The 16,246-nt window shown below is 39.6% G+C and overlaps 1 protein-coding gene across 3 annotated transcripts in view; it reads left to right on the top strand.

Annotated features, from left to right (window-relative positions):
- The window catches only part of STAM (signal transducing adaptor molecule), a 67,360-nt gene extending 55,630 nt beyond the window's left edge, over positions 1-11,730 (top strand). For all 3 annotated transcript variants that reach the window (XM_032623964.1, XM_032623967.1, XM_032623966.1), the window contains one exon: positions 10,445-11,730. In XM_032623964.1, the coding sequence (XP_032479855.1) occupies positions 10,445-10,643 (199 nt within the window). In that variant the 3' untranslated portion in view covers positions 10,644-11,730. The remainder of the gene's footprint in view (positions 1-10,444) is intronic.
- Positions 11,731-16,246: the final 4,516 nt, after the last annotated feature.

Below are 16,246 nucleotides of genomic sequence, written 5' to 3'. Positions count from 1 at the left end.
GTGGTCACAAAGCACCGAGCTGATCTCCCTGTGCTATGCGGCTGCTTCCCACTAGCTATCTATTTTACATTTGGTAGTGAATATATGTCCATGCAACTCTCTCACTTCGTCCCAGCTTACCCTTCCCCCACCCCGTGTCCTTAAGTGCATTCTCTACGTCTGAGTCTTTATTCCTGTCCTGCCCCTAGGTTCTTCAGAACCTTTTTTTTTTTTTTCAGGGTTCCACATATATGTGTTAGCATACGGTATTTGTTTTTCTCTTTCTGACTTCACTCTGTGTGACAGACTCTAGGTCCATCCACCTCACTACAAATAACTCAATTTCATCTATTTTTATGGCTGAGCAATATTCCATTGTATATATGTGCCACATCTTCTTTATCCATTCATCTGTCAATGGGCACTTAGGTTGCTTCCATGTCCTGGCTATTGTAAATAGTGCTGCAATGAACATTGTGATACACGGCTGTTTTTGAATTATGGTTTTCTCACGGTATATTCCCAGGAGTGGGATTGCTGGATCATATGGTAGTTCTACTTTTAGTTTTCTACGGAACCTCCATACTGTTCTCCATAGTGGCTGTATCAATTTACGTTCCCACCAAGAGTGCAAGAGGGTTCCCTTTACACCCTCTCCAGCATTTATTGTTTGCAGACTTTTTGATGATGGCCATTCTGACCGGTGTGAGGTGATACCTCATTGTAGTTTTGATTTGCATTTCTCTAATGATTAGTGACGTTGAGCATCCTTTCATGTGTTTGTTGGCAATCTGTATATCTTCTTCGGAGAAATGTCTATTTAGGTCTCCTGCCCATATTTGGACTGGGTTGTTTGTTTTTTTGATATTGAGCTGCATGAGCTGCTTGAATATTTTAGAGATTAATTCTTTGTCAGTTGCTTCACTGGCAAATATTTTCTCCCATTCTGAGGGTTGTCTTTTTGTCTTGGTTATGGTTTCCTTTCCTGTGCAAAAGCTTTTAAGTTTCATTCGGTCCCACTTGTTTATTTTTGTTTTTATTTCCATTTCTCTACGAGGTGGGTCAAAAAGGATCTTGCTGTGATTTATGTCATAGAGTGTTCTGCCTATGTTTTCCTCTAAGAGTCTTATAGTGTCTGGCCTTATATTTAGGTCTTTAATCCATTTTGAGTTTATTTTTGTGTATGGTGTTAAGGAGTGTTCTACTTTCATTCTTTTACATGTAGCTGTCCAGTTTTCCCAGCACTACTTATTGAAGAGGCTGTCTTTTCTCCATTGTATATTTTTGCCTCCTTTATCAAAGATAAGGTGACCATATGTGCATGGGTTTATCTCTGGGCTTTACTTTCTGTTCCATTGATTTATATTGTGCCAGTACCATACTGCCTTGATTACTGTAGCTTTGCAGTATAGTTTGAAGTCGGGGAGCCTGATACCTGCAGCTCCGTTTTTCTTTCTCAAGGTTGCTTTGGCTCTTCGGGGCCTTTTGTGTTTCCATACAAATTGTGAAATTTTTGTTCTAGTTCTGTGAAAAATGCCATTGGTAGTTTGATAGGGATTGCATTGAATCTGTAGGTTGCTTTGGTTAGTATACTCATTTTCACAATGTTGATTCTTCCAATCCAAGAACATGCTATATCTCTCCATCTGTTTGTATCATCTTTAATTTCTTTCATCAGTGTCTTATACTTTTCTGAGTACAGGTCTTTTGTCTCCTTTGGTAGGTTTATTCCTAGGTATTATATTCTTTTTATTGCAATGGTAAATGGGAGTGTTTCCTTAATTTCCCTTCAGATTTTTCATCATTAGTGTATAGCAGTGCAAGAGATTTCTGTGCATTAATTTTGTATTCTGCTTTTCTGCCAAATTCATTGATTAGCTCTAGTAGTTTTCTGGTAGCATCTTTAGGATTCTCTATATATACTACCATCTCATTTGAAAACAGTGACAGTTTTACTTCTTTTCCAGTTTGGATTCCTTTTATTTCTTTTTTGTGTCTGATTGCTGTGGCTAAAACTTCCAAAACTATGTTGAATAATAGTGGTGAGAGTGGGCAACCTTGTCTTGTTCCTAATCTTAGTGGAAATGGTTTCAGTTTTTCACCACTGAGAATGATGTTGACTGTGGGTTTGTCATATATGCCTTTATTATGTTGAGGTACGTTCCCTACATGCCTACTTTCTGCAGAGTTTTTATCATAAATAGGTATTGCATTTTGTCGAAAGCTTCTTCTGCATCTATTGAGATGATCATATGGTTTCTATCCTTCAGTTTGTTAATATGGTGTATCACATTGATTGATTTGCATATACTAAAGAACCGTTGCATTCCTGGGGTAAACCCCACTTGATCATGGTGTATGATCCTTTTAATGTGCTGCTGGATTCTGTTTGCTAGTATGTTCTTTAGGATTTTTGCATCTATGTTCATCAGTGATATTGGCCTATCGTTTTCTTTATTTTTGACATCTTTGTCTGGTTTTGGTATCAGGGTGATGGTGGCCTTGTAGAATGAGTTTGGGAATGTTCCTTCCTCTGCTATATTTTGGAAGAGTTTGAGATGGATAGCTGTTAGCTGTTCTCTAAATGTTTGATAGAATTCGCCTGTGAAGCCATCTGGTCCTGGGCTTTAGTTGGAAGATTTTTAATCACAGTTTCAATTTCAGTGGTTGTGATTGGTCTGCTTATATTTTCTCTTTTTTCCTGGTTCGGTCTCGGAAGGTTGTGCTTTACTAAGAATTTGTCCATTTCTTCCAGGTTGTCTGTTTTATTGGCATATAGTTGCTTGTAGTAAGCTCTTATAATCCTTTCTATTTCTGCAGTGTCAGTTGTTATTTCTCCATTTTGATTTCTAATTCTGTTGATTTGAGTCTTCTGCCCTTTTATCTTGGTAGTCTGGCTAATGGTTTATCAATTTTGTTTATCTTCTCAAAAACCAGCTTTTAGTTTTATTGATCTTTGCTATCGTTTTCTTCATTTGTTTTACATTGTTTTCTGATCTGATCTTTGTGATTTCTTTCCTTCTTCTGACTTTGGGTTTTTTTTGTTCTTCTTTTCTAATTGCTTTAGGTGTAAGGTTAGATTGTTTATTTGAGATGTTTCTTGTTTCTTGAGGTAGGATTGTATTGCTATAAATATCCCTCATAGAACTGCTTTTGCTGCATCCCATAGGTTTTGGACCGTCGTGTTTTCATTATCATTTGTTTCTAGGTATATTTTGATTTCCTCTTGGATTTCTTCAGTGTTTTCTTGCTTATTTAGTCATGTATTGTTTAGCCTCCATGTGTTTGTGTTTTTTACAGATTTTTTCCTGTAATTGATATCTAAGTTCATAGCATTGTGGTCAGAAATAATACTTGATACGGTTTCACTTTTCTTAAATTTACCAAGGCTTGATTTGTGACCCAAGCTATGATCTATCCTGAAGAGTGTTCTGTGAGCATTTGAGAAGGAAGTGTATTCTGTTAGTTTTTGGATGGAATGTCCTATAAATATCAATTAAGTCCATCTTGTTTAATGTATCATTTAAATCTTGTGTTTCCTTATTTATTTTCATTTTGTTTGATCTGTCCCTTGGTGAAAGTGGGGTGTTAAAGTCCCGTACTATGATTGTGTTACTGTCGATTTCCCCTTTTATGGCTGTTAGCATTTGCCTTATGTATTGAGGTGCTCCTATGTTGGGTGCATAAATATTTACAATTGTTATATCTTCTTGCATTGATCCCTTGATCATTATGTAGTGTCCTTTTCTGTCTCTTGTAATAGTTTTTATTTTAAAATCTATTTTGTCTGATATGAGAATTGCTACTGCAGCTTTCTTTTGATTTCCATTTGCATGGAATATCTTTTTCCATCCCCTCACTTTCAGTCTGTATGTGTCCCTAGGTCTGAAGTGGGTCTCTTGTAGACAGCATATATATGGGTCTTATTTTTGGATCCATTCAGCCAGTCTATGTCTTTTGGTTGGAGTATGTAATCCATTTACATTTAAGGTAATTATCGATATGTTTTCTTCCTATTACTGTTTTCTTAATTGTTTTGGGTTTGTTATTGTAGGTCTTTTCCTTCTCTTGTGTTTCCTGCCTAGAGAAGTTCCTTTAGATTTGTTTTAAAGCTGGTTTGGTGGTGCTGAATTCTCTTCTTTTGTTTGTCTGTAAAGGTTTTAATTTCTCCATCGAATCTGAATGAGATCCTTGCTGGGTAGAGTAATCTTGGTGTAGGTTCTTTCCTTTCATCACTGTAAGTATGCCCTGCCACTCCCTTCTGGCTTGCAGAGTTTCTGCTGAAACATCAGCTGTTAACCTTATGGGGATTCCCTTATATGTTGTTGTTTTTCCCTTGCTGCTTTTAATATTTTTTCTTTGCATTTAATTCTTGATAGTTTGATTAATATGTGTCTTGGTGTGTTTCTCCTTGGATTTATCCTGTATGGGACTCTCTGCACTTCCTGGACTTGATTGACTATTTCCTCTCCCATATTAGGGTAGTTTTCAACTATAATGTTTTCAAATATTTTCTCAGTCCCTTTCTCTTTCTCTTCTTCTTTTGAGACCCCTGTAATTTGAATGTTGGTGCATTTAATGTTGTTCCAGAGGTCTCTGAGACTGTCCTTAATTCTTTTCATTCTTTTTTCTTTATTCTGCTCCGTGGTAGTGTTATTTCCACTATTTTATCTTCCAGGTCACTTATCTGTCCTTCTGCCTCAGTTATTCTGCTATTGATTCCTTGTAGAGGATTTTTAATTTCATTTATTGTGTTATTCATCATTGTTTGCTCTTTCGTTCTCCTATGTCCTTGTTAAATGCTTCTTGTACTTTCTCTATTCTATTTCCAAGATTTTGGATCATATTTACTGTCATTATTCTGAATTCTTTTTCAGGTAGACTGCATATTCCCTCTTCATTTGTTTGGTCTGGTGGTTTTTTACCTTGGTCCTTCATCTGCTTCATATTTCTTGTCTCCCCATTTTGCTTAACTTACTGTGTTTGGGGTCTCCTTTTTGCAGGCTGCAGGTTCGTAGTTCCTATTGTTTTTGGTGTCTGCCCCCAGTGGCTAAGGTTGATTCAGTGGCTTGTGTAGGCTTCCTGGTGGAGGGGACTGGTGCCTGTGTTCTGCAGGATGAGGCTGATATTGTCTTTCTGGTGGGCAGGTCCATGTCTGGTGGCGTGTTTTGGGGTGTCTATGAACTCAGTATGGTTTAAGGCAGCCTCTCTGCTAATGGATGGGGTTGTGTTCCTGTCTTGCTAGTTGTTTGGCATAGGGGTGTCCAGCACTGAAGCTTGCTGGTCCTTGAGTGCATCTGGGTCTTAACGTTGAGATGGAGATCTCTGGGAGAGCTCTCACTGGTTGACATTACGGGGGGCTGGGAGGTCTCTGGTGGACCAATCTCCTGAACTCAGCTCTGCCACCTCAGAGGCTCAGACCTGACACCCGGCTGGAGCACCAAGACCCTGTCAGCCACATGGCTCAGAAGAAAAGGGAGAAAAAAAAAGAAAGAAGGAAAAAAAATTACAATAAATTAAGTTATTAAAATAAAAAAAATTAAAATAAAGAAATTAATAAAAAAGAAAGGAAGAGAGCCCCCAAACCAATAAACAAGTCCACCAATCATAATAAGCGCTAAAAACGAAACTAAAATAAACATATAAATCAGAAACTAGTCAGTTGCATACAGCAAACCCCAAGTCTGCAGTTTCTCCCAAAGTCCATTGCCTCTATTTGGGATGGTTCGTTGTCTATTCAGGTATTCCACAGATGCAGGTACATCAGGTTGATCGTGGAGATTTAATCCGCTGCTCCTGAGGCTGCTGGGAGAGATTTCCCTTTCTCTTCTTTGTTCGCACAGCTCCTGGGATTCAGCTTTGAATTTTGTCCCACCTCTGCGTCTGGGTTGCCGGAGGGCATCTGTTCTTCGCTCAGACAGGACGGGGTTAAAGGAGCCGCTGATTTGGGGGCTCTGGCTCACTCAGGCCGGGGTGAGGGAGGGGCACGGCGTGCGGGGCGAGCCTGCGGCGGCAGAGGCCGGCGTGACGTTGCACCAGCCTAAGGCGCGCCGTGTGTTCTCCCGGGGGAGTTGTCCCTGGATCCCGGGACCCTGGCAGTGGCGGGCTGCACAGGCTGGGAGGGAGGTGTGGGAGGGAGGGAGGGAGGTGTGGATACTGACCTGTGCTCGCAGGCAGGCTTTTTGGTGGCGGCAGCAGCAGCCTCAGTGTCTCATGCCCGTCTCTGGGGTCTGTGCTGATCGCCGCGGCTCGCGCTCATCTCTGGAGCTCGTTTAGGCGGTGCTCTGAATCCCCTCCCCTTGCACACCCCGAAACAATGGTCTCTTGCCTCTTAGTCAGTTCCAGACTTTTTCCTAGAGTCCCTCCCTGCTAGCTGTGGCACACTAGCCCCTTTCAGCCTGTGTTCACGCAGCCAACCCCAGTCCTCTCCCTGAGATCTGCCCTCCGAAGCTGGAGCCTCAGCTCCCGGCCCCGCCCGTCTCGGCGGGTGAGCAGACAAGCCTCTTGGGCTGGTGAGTGCTGGTCGGCACCGATCCTCTGTGCGGGTCCCGCACCCCTGTGGCTGTGCTCTCCTCCGCGGCTCCGAAGCTTCCTCCCTCCCCATCCCGCATCTCCACCAGAGAAGGGGCTTCTAGTGTGTGGAAACTGTTCCTCCTTCACAGCTCCCTCCCAGCGGTGCAGGTCCCGTCCCTATTCTTTCGTCTCTGTTTATTCTTTTTTCTTTTGCCCTACCCAGGTATGTGGGGAGTTGGTTGCCTTTTGGGAGGTCTGAGGTCTTCTACCAGCGTTCAGTAGGTGTTCTGTAGGAGTTGTTTCACATGTAGGTGTATTTCTGATGTATTTGTGGGGAGGAAGGTGATGTCCACGTCTTAGTTCTCCGCCATCTTGAAGGTCCTCCTGAATTCTCCTGGATGGCTCCAACAAGGATGGTTCCCAGGGTAGTTTCTTGTGGCAGAAAGAATTCAGAGACAGAGGGGGAGGTCAAGAAAACAAAGTGATGATTTATTTAAGCGATGGATTTTTGGGTTTTTTGCCATTGAATTGTATGAGTTCTTTATGTATTTTGGATATTTACTCCTTACCAGATAATGTGATTTGCACATATTTTCTCCCATTTCATAGGTTGCCTTTTGGTTTTGTTGATGGTTTTCTTTGCTGTGCAGAAGCGTTTTAGTTTGATGCAGTCCCACTTACTGATTTTTGCTTTTGTTGCTTGTGTTTTTGCTGTATATTCAGGAAACCGCAGCCGAGACCAGTCTCAACAACCTTTTTCCCCTGTCTTTTCTTCTAGGAGTTTTACAGTTTCAGGTCTTAAATTTAAGTTTTTACTCCATTTCAAGTTCATTTTCGTGTGCGGTGTAAGACAGGGGACCTTTTTCTTCCTCGGCATGTGGTTATCCGGTTCTCCCAGCACCGTTTGTTGGGGAGGCTATCCTTTCCTCATTGAGTATTCTTGGCTCCCTTGGCAGATACTAGCTGACCATTGATTTGGAGTTTCCGAGCCTCAAGGTTGTTAGGGGCCAATGGAGGCAAACACACACAAAGTATGTTGTTACAACACAAATTACAAATAAAGGTATATGCAGAGTGCTTGAGGAGCCTCAGGGTTTAGGGAAGATTTCCAAGAAAAATACGCTCTTAAGACTGGAGGAAAAAGTAAGAATGATTGTCTGTCATGGACAGAGATGTGGGTCTCATGCTTTTGTTTACCTGACATGCTGTGAAATGTATGGTACCCATGGAATGGATGAAATGGGGAGCAGTGAAAATGCACGGTGCATGTTGGGCATTACCAGTGGTGCAGTGTTACTAAAGGGTTAAAGTCTCTGGGGGGAGAGGTGAGAGAGACACTTGGACTTATTGACAAGGGTAATGGATGGTCCGAGATACCATGTTAAGGAGCTTGGGTCTTGTCTGGGAAAGCCCGTAAAGAGCTTCAGGTGGTGATAGTGTTGATGGATTCATAAGGACTAGGTTAGTAGCTGGTGGGCTAGTATATTAGGCAAGAAATGCTGAGTGTCTAACTACAAGATAGGGATGAGAAAAGGGTTATTTAGAGATGAGCAAATGATTGGCTATGGGTAACACAGTGGGGAGATAGTGCAGAGCAGAGATATAAGAGAATTGCTGGGTTTTAACCTTTGAACAACTGGGTGGATGGTAGAACTTTTAAGTTGAGACAAGGAATATAGTACAGAGTGGGAATGGTTACAGTGATAGCTAACATTCGTGGGGTAGTAAGCACTAGGTGTTGTGCTGTGTGCTTTATGTGTATTAACTCATGGACGGTAATAACCCATGAAGTAGGTACAGTATTATCCCCATTTTACAGATGAGAAAACTGAGGCAGGGAGCAACGGCTCAGGTCCCATTTAGCTAAGATACAAACTAGGCATTCTGGCGCCAGAGCTTAGCACTTAGTCTCAACGTGATACGGTAGCATTGTGACCCTTATCGATGTGACCAATAGCATGAAACCTGAGTGCTTGTAATGCTTTGTATTTCACAACACAACACTTGTGGAATGATAATGGGTGCTGCCTTTAAGCATGACTTACGTGGTTACATTAGTTGGTGGACTATAGTAGCAAATGACTATCTGTTATAATAGTGAATTGGTTTAATTTGTGCAAAGTACAAGAGTATTGAATTTACCAACATTGATTTATAAACAATCTAGGAATTGAAGAAAAGTTTAAAAATAGGCAGTATTTTGAAAATTTTAGGCAATTGCCCATTGTGTAGCTTGTTTTACATTTTTCACAGAGAGGTGGGGGGAAATCTGCTTGTTAAAGCTCTTCGTATTTCTCTTTGTATCCTGGTGTCTTACACATAGTGGAAAGTCGACTGTCAGGTTGGGGATGGGAAGAGAGGAAGCCGAGACATGAATCAGCTCGAGGGAGTTCTGGTCGGTGGATGGGATCCGTGCACAGAGGGGGCACCTTGCACTGGAGCACACTGGCAGGTGGCCGGTCCCAGCAGGAGGCGAGGCGGGATGTAGCTGTGGGTGTGGGTGCAGACAGTGGGTAAATGTGTTAGTGGGAGTAGATGGGAGGTCTCTGTTGTTTGCTTCTCTGTTTTCAGGGAATAAGACAAAGGAGGATATCAGGTCCTCATCTCCCCTAGTCTTCCAGCAGTGCTCGTAGGGACCAGCCATTTCCGTGTGGCCAGACCCAGTGGTCACTTCCTTTTTGAAATACTTTCTTCACTTGGCCGTGACCGTGCTCTCCTAGTTTTCCTTCTGCCTTATTGCCACTCTTCAGCCTTCTTTGCCAGTGCCTCTTTATCTCCCTGACTTCTAGCTCTAGAGCTCAAAACACGGAGTGGTTTTTCCTCTGTCTGCAGTCGCTCCCTGGGGGATGTCATTCAGGTCCCTGACCTGAACGCTGCTTGTGTGTGCCGACGACCCCCGAATTCGAGCTCTGAGCCCTGACCTCTCTGCTGGGCTCCAGACCCGCATAGCTGACCACCTGCTCACTGTCATTTCTTGGCAGTCTCCTAGGTATCTCACTTGACATGTCCAAAACTGTGCTTGATTCTCCCTCCCCAAATCTGCCGTGGCCCTTATCTGTAGTCTTTTCCCTTTCAGTGAATGGCTACTATACCAGAGTAGAGTAGGACTTAGTTCTAAGATTTTACCTCAGACGTGATGTAAACTTCCTTTGATGGAAGTTCCTTCAAAATCGGACCCTTCCCTCCCCTTTCCTCCATGGCTCTCGCCAGCCGCCCGACGGGCTTTCACAGGGACGATTCCAGCAGCCCCCAGCCAGGTCACCTGGCTTCTGTCCTGGGCCCGGTGAGCCTGTTAAAGCCAAGTCACATCGCATCGCTCTTGTGTCCACAAGCAGCCAGTGTGTCTCCGTCCCACTCCAGTACACGCCAGAGTCTGCACGGCCCTGCACTCTGCGGCTCCTCCTCCCTGCTTCTGCCGCGTCGCTCCGGCTGCCCAGGCCTCCTTGCAGCTCCTTGAACATGCCGGGCCTTTTCTCTTCTCAAGGGCCTGCTTTTCTCCTTGGCTGAAAGCCTGTTTTCCTAGCTAATCGGTGTCACTCCCTCCCCCTCTTTCCAGGTCTCTGCTTCAGTGTAGCTGTGTCTGAGCAGCCTCCGGGACCACCCTGGATACCCAGGAATCTCTTGTCCCAGGAACTCGGGGCTTCTCCCACGATGCTTTACGTTTCTTTATACCACCTCTTGTTACTACCTCTTGACATATTATACATTTTTTTATCATCTTTTTTATCCTGTTAGAATGTAAGCTCCATGATGATAGGGACGTTTCCCCTTCCTTCTTGATGATATCCCAGTGCCTCAAATAACAGTGTTTGGCACGTTATAGCTATTTACTAAGTATTTATTGAATGCGTTGCATGAATGAGTAACTGTTTCATGAACAGCTTTCCTGTTCATCTCTAAACAGCTGGGTAAGTCAGTGTTGATCTAACCAAGTGTTCTTTCCCTTCCACAGCACGATGGGCACTTCCGTTCAAGGAGGCACGTATCCCAGCCAGGCCTCAGTGTATAGTCCTCCTCCTGCTGCCCCCGACGTCACCATATACCAGAACGCAGGGAGCAGCCTGTCCCAGGTGCCGAACTATACTTTAACATCGGCGCTGCCCCAGCCGCCTCCGCCCCAGCAGCCGTACTCTCCGAAGGCCCTGCTGTAGGGCTGGGACTCCTCTTTGTGGCAAATACCTGCTAAACGCCCATGACAATGTTATGAGATTCTTTGATATCTTAAGATTTGTTTATCCTCAGCTTATAGGAATCGTATCTTGGTCAGCAAGTTCCAATATTCAAGAAGGGAGACCTCTCTTCAATTTGCACTGACTTTTTAGAGGTCCTCCCCTCCCCCTCCCCCAGAGGAATGAAACTACTTACAACATCTAATTCCTTTCGTAATATGAAAGAATCAGTGCAAGATTATTTGTCTCGTAAAATTACCTGGTCTGCAGCAAGCACCGTTGTGGCAGATGTGTGCATAGATCGCTGTGTAACTTCACTCGTGGCCACTTTGAACCACCGTGGTGATCATGTGAATGTATTTAACACTGTTAACTTAATTGACATTGCTGTTTAATTTTAATCATGAGCAACTACCATGTTTCATAATGTTTTGTGTAAATTTAAGAGAATTACACTGTCCTTTTGAACTGCAAGAGAACAATGCTGTAGCGTATGTACATGAAGGCATTATGTTGTCCATGTTTCAGTTTCCCATTAAACTGAACCTTCCTTGGAGTAATTGTGCGCTGAACACACGTATGTTATGTCGTTGTGTGGCCTCTGCATACTACTAGCTGTCATCACACCAGCGTACAGTAGCTAAATTTTTGGTGCATTTATAGGAAATGATGATGTTCCCTTTTAAACTTTTACATTTTGGCATGATATTTCAGAATACTGTGGGACCATGAGACAAAATTAAGTTGGACCACATTCTTTATATCTTACTTTTAAAGAAATAATGTTAATTTACTTTTTCCTAGTTGAAGATAGTAATTAGGTTTCTAAGCTGTATACTGTGTTTATTGGTGGCAGTGACACCAAAGATAGAGGCAATGGACAGAAGCTTTGAAACTGGAAAGAAAACCTGAATTACACTACGTTTTCAAAGTCTCTTGTAATTATTTAGGCTATAACAAAATTTGATTCATCTGTCTTATTCCACTGCTAGTCTTTTAAATATGTCTTTAACACAGTGTATCCTTCAATTCTTCATTAAAATGGATGTAAGTGGATGTTTCAAAGTCATCTAGATTCCTGGCTTTGCTTAACGGTTTATTTATTCTTGTCTTTCAAACGGGATTTATGGGCTGCTCTCTCTCTTAAAGTTCTAGATGGAATTATTTTGGCTTCTTATTCAGGAGTAGTTTGAATGAATGCTTTTCTTTTAATCCATATGTAATACGTTTTCTACTGACATTTTAATCTCCTTAAATATTTATAATTTCCCTAGTTTTGTGCTATTATTTAAACAACTGAAAAATTGAGTTGAGCATCGTAGTAAATGAATTGATTTAGTAACAGGTGTCACACCATAAATGAAGATTTAATTTATATTTTCTGAGACTATTATGATCAGGTACTTGCTTTCCTTTTGGCAAATGATTCCATCTTTGGCAAGGTAGGTTCAAACTTAAATCCTCATCTTCAACTTAGGGTTTTTCACCCTAGTGTTGTGTTTTCCTGAATTTAGAGTATGTTGCCCTCAAATAGTAATTTTAAAATTTGAATTCAAACTTTACATTAAAATTTTTTTAATGCGTTGTTTTTTGATGAACATTGTCAAAACATTGTACTCTTTCTCATTCCAATTTGAATACTCTAGTTTAAGTGATACACTTCGTCTCAAGTCATATTGTATTTTTTTTCTCTTTGTCTTTTGATGAATTCCTGTTTACCAATGGCAAATGTATCATTTTTCCCATTTTATTTTGATATGCTTCATGATGTAAAATTAATGATATGTTCTCTAGTATGTGTTTTGCCCTGTAAAAGTCAAAGAATGGTGAAATGAAAAAAGGCTCCCTTTATTACAATGCATATGCAAGTTTCTTTACCTTTATAAAGATTTAAATGGTGAATACTTAAAACTGATACTATATTAGTTTGCATTTTTCACTTATTAGGTATAAAAATAGCAGGCGGAAAAAATTCCACTGAAAAGGAACCACTGTATTTTCCATGTTTCAGATGACATGGCAAGGACGGAAATAGGAAAGGACCAGTTAGGAGCACAGTGATTTTGTTCTGCAACCAGTGTATGTGTTGCACTTCCGTAAAATCTTTCTTTAAAAGATAGCTGTCCCTTTTTAAAGGCAATAGGATTATTTATAAAAAGAACTAACTATAATATGAATTTCTGTGAAGCAAATTTTACTTCTCAGTTTATTTCCTTTATAAAGTTTGTGTATCCATAAGCCAGTGACATTTGAATGGAAAAATTCAGCCCAGTTATATACTATCTAGCTTGAGTAGCCAACAAACCCCACAGTCAGTTGGATGGACAATATATCCAGTGCCCTAAACCTACCTAGTAGGAATAATATGTAGTATGTCCTTACCATGATTTTACAGTCTTTTCTAACTCCCTGGTCCTGCTTCACCGTAACCTGTCTCTCCTACTCAGTGATGAACCTTTTCCTGTGCCCAGAGATTCCCTTCTTTATATTAAAAACTTCTGGACCTTGTTTCTATACCTCTTAATTTTTGTAATTAGAATGCTTAATAGACCCTTAACATTCTTTTCTGATAGATACAATTTTCATATATGACATGTGTATAATTCAGCATGAAACTATCTTTAGTCCCAAGCCTCAAGTTTATACAAGATAAATTAGTGTCCTATATGATAAACCATGCAACTGCAAAAACTATATAATTATTTTCTAAAATGAGGTCCACTGGTATAATTGGTCAAATTTTTATTTCTTTAATACATTAAAATTAGTTTTCTTTTTCTCATCTTACCAATTGTATTAACAATTATATAGCATCCTGTTATGTAACTCTTTAAATATTTAATAACAAAATTATAGTTTAAATTCTTCACTCATACCATTTTCTAATTCAAAAATTTTTTTTCTTTGTCGATGAATCCTTGTACCCTTTAGAATAAATATATAAAAGAAACTTACCTAAATATTTTCTCAAAGACATTATGTTCAGTTATCTTTTATTTTAGAATCATGGTTCGATTAAGTGTTCTAGTCAAATATCTAGATTATTTTCTATGCTGTTTATAATTACATGCCCCCCTGGTTTTTAAGCAAAGCCGCCTTGAGTTTTATGTATTCTTTTTTAGTGTGGTCTTCCTTTGAAATTATAATACTTAGTAATTTTTTTCCCTGAAGTTTTTCTAGCTTCAGCAATATTTTTTCCTTATAATATTCTAGAGCATTTTAAATCTCAGTGTTTAAAATATTAGGTTTCCTTATTGAACAAAACCTAACATTTTATTGGTGATAACTTGTGGTCATACTGTTTGTTCTTTGTTGATTTTTCAATTCCCTAGCTTTATGTTAATACTTCCCTCTGCCATTATTCTCTGTTTCCTGCTTCTTTTAGAGTCAAGAGTTTCTGATAAAGATTGCAGATTAAATTATCGTGTCGGTAAGCCCTTGTATAAATGCAAAAGCAACTGATTCTAATAATCGTTTGATGTTCAGAGACTTAAAAAAAAAAGTTATATCTATTTTAGAAAAGAGTATATACAAATTCATTGATCTGCTGCCCTCATAAGAGTATATACAAATTCGTTGATCCGCTGCCCTCATCAGTAACAAATACCTTTTGAGTTTATAGCCTCAAAATGTGTCTATGTATTTACAAATTATAAAAGTTCTCCTGTAGTAGAACTAATACATATAGTACTAATATAGTACTAATAGTATTAGTATATAGTATATATATAGTATATACTATATGTATTAGTACTGTAATAATATATACTACTAATACATATAGCACATTATGAAACACACCAAAAATAGAAATCTTACAGGGCCAGAGATAAATTATTAATAGAAATTCTAATATTTTCTTCCCGTATCTCTGGTTCATTTAGTCTGTGCCCTAGGATGTATATGTCCGATTTGGAGACCACTGTTTCAGAGGTTAAGATTAAGCAGAGGGGAGTACGATGTTACTAAGTTGGCCCTTTGAAGTCAGTATCTGATACTACAGGTGGTGCTTTTCCCAGCAACTCTTACGTTGAGAATTTTCAGACTTACAGAAAGATTGAAATAATGTATTGAACACCTGAGTACACTTCGTCCTGATTGACTAATCATTAACATTTTGTCACATTTGCTTTATCTCTTTATGTATGTTTATATATACGTGTGTGTGTGTGTATCCATGTTTGTGCATAGGTGTGTCTGTATGTGCATATGCATGTATACTTTATCGTGTGAATAGACAAAGTTACAGACTTCGCACTAAACTATACACCTAAACATTTCATCATGTATTTTGTAAGGATAAGTACATATTCCTTCATAACCTAAATCTTTGTCACATCTAAGAAAATTAACAGTAATTCTGTAATATTATTCTTACCAAACATCCCCAAACTGTTTTATAGGGACAGTTTTTTAAAAATGCAGGAAATATATCACATTTTTAATGTCCATTTATTCTCTGTTAATCTGGATTGATCTTTCTTTATGATGTTATTTAATTAACTTGATGCACTGTTCTCTTTGTAGTGCTCTTTATTGTTAATTACCCCCAAATCGCAGTCAGAACTATGTGACTTATGGTTACAGGGGATGAATCTAAAGTTTTAAAGCTCGTGTCAGAAAACTGTACATATCAATGAACATTGTTAGCCTAAAGTATGGTTATTCTGTATAAGAGGCGGTGTGCTCAGGCCATTGATGCTACCATGGCTCAGTACAGTTTTGTGTTCTCCCTTTCAAATTGCGTTCAGAGTACCTGAAGAAAATTTGTGCCCTTGAAAAAAAATAATTGGCTCCCCTTCTCCACCATTCAAAACCAAATGAGCTTTTCTCAAGCTTGTGCATGTACCTGATTGGCTCCGGATGGCTTTTAGGTATTTTAGAAATGTCATCAACAATTGTAGGACTTTGTTTTGGGATGTATACATTTTGGCATGTTTGTTTAAAAAGACTTCTCTTTACCTTTTGGTCATATCTTCTATTAAGATACTGAAATCACTTCAGAGGAAGGGAAATCCTTTCTTTTTAAAAGTTCTAGTTTTTACTTATTTTCCTCGAGTTGGTTGCCAAATTGGAATCAGGCCAACTAAAATTTATACCCACAGTCAAGTTAGAAACACATGCAAGTTACAATAATGTACACTCTCAGGTTGTGAAATAGCTTGTTTAAGCCCTTACATTATTTCAGTTGGTTAATGGCTTTTAAAAAAAATAGAATAAATGTTTGGAATCCATTGTTTCTGTGGCAGGATATATGAAGTTTCTTAAGTGCAGGATAATTAAATATCTTGTTACTTTAAAAAGATATATGTAAACAATTGAGAATGTTTTTGATTAATTATGTGTAATATTATGTTAGGCATTTAAGATGCCAAATGTGAAACGTCCATACGGTATGATTATTTTCCTCAGAACTAAAAACACACAAAAAATACCTATATACTGGTTTTGGATTTTGTTCCTTTTCCCTCAGAGAAAAATAAGTTTCAATTTAATATCTTTGATATTCTGTAATTTAAAAATACAGTGATAACACTTAGTTGTGAAACATGACTGAAGAAGTTGTCGTGCAGAATACAGGTAAA

Source organism: Phocoena sinus, chromosome 2, assembly GCF_008692025.1.
Source record: "Phocoena sinus isolate mPhoSin1 chromosome 2, mPhoSin1.pri, whole genome shotgun sequence".
Lineage (NCBI taxonomy): Eukaryota > Metazoa > Chordata > Mammalia > Artiodactyla > Phocoenidae > Phocoena > Phocoena sinus.
This window is presented reverse-complemented; position numbering and strand designations above follow the sequence as displayed.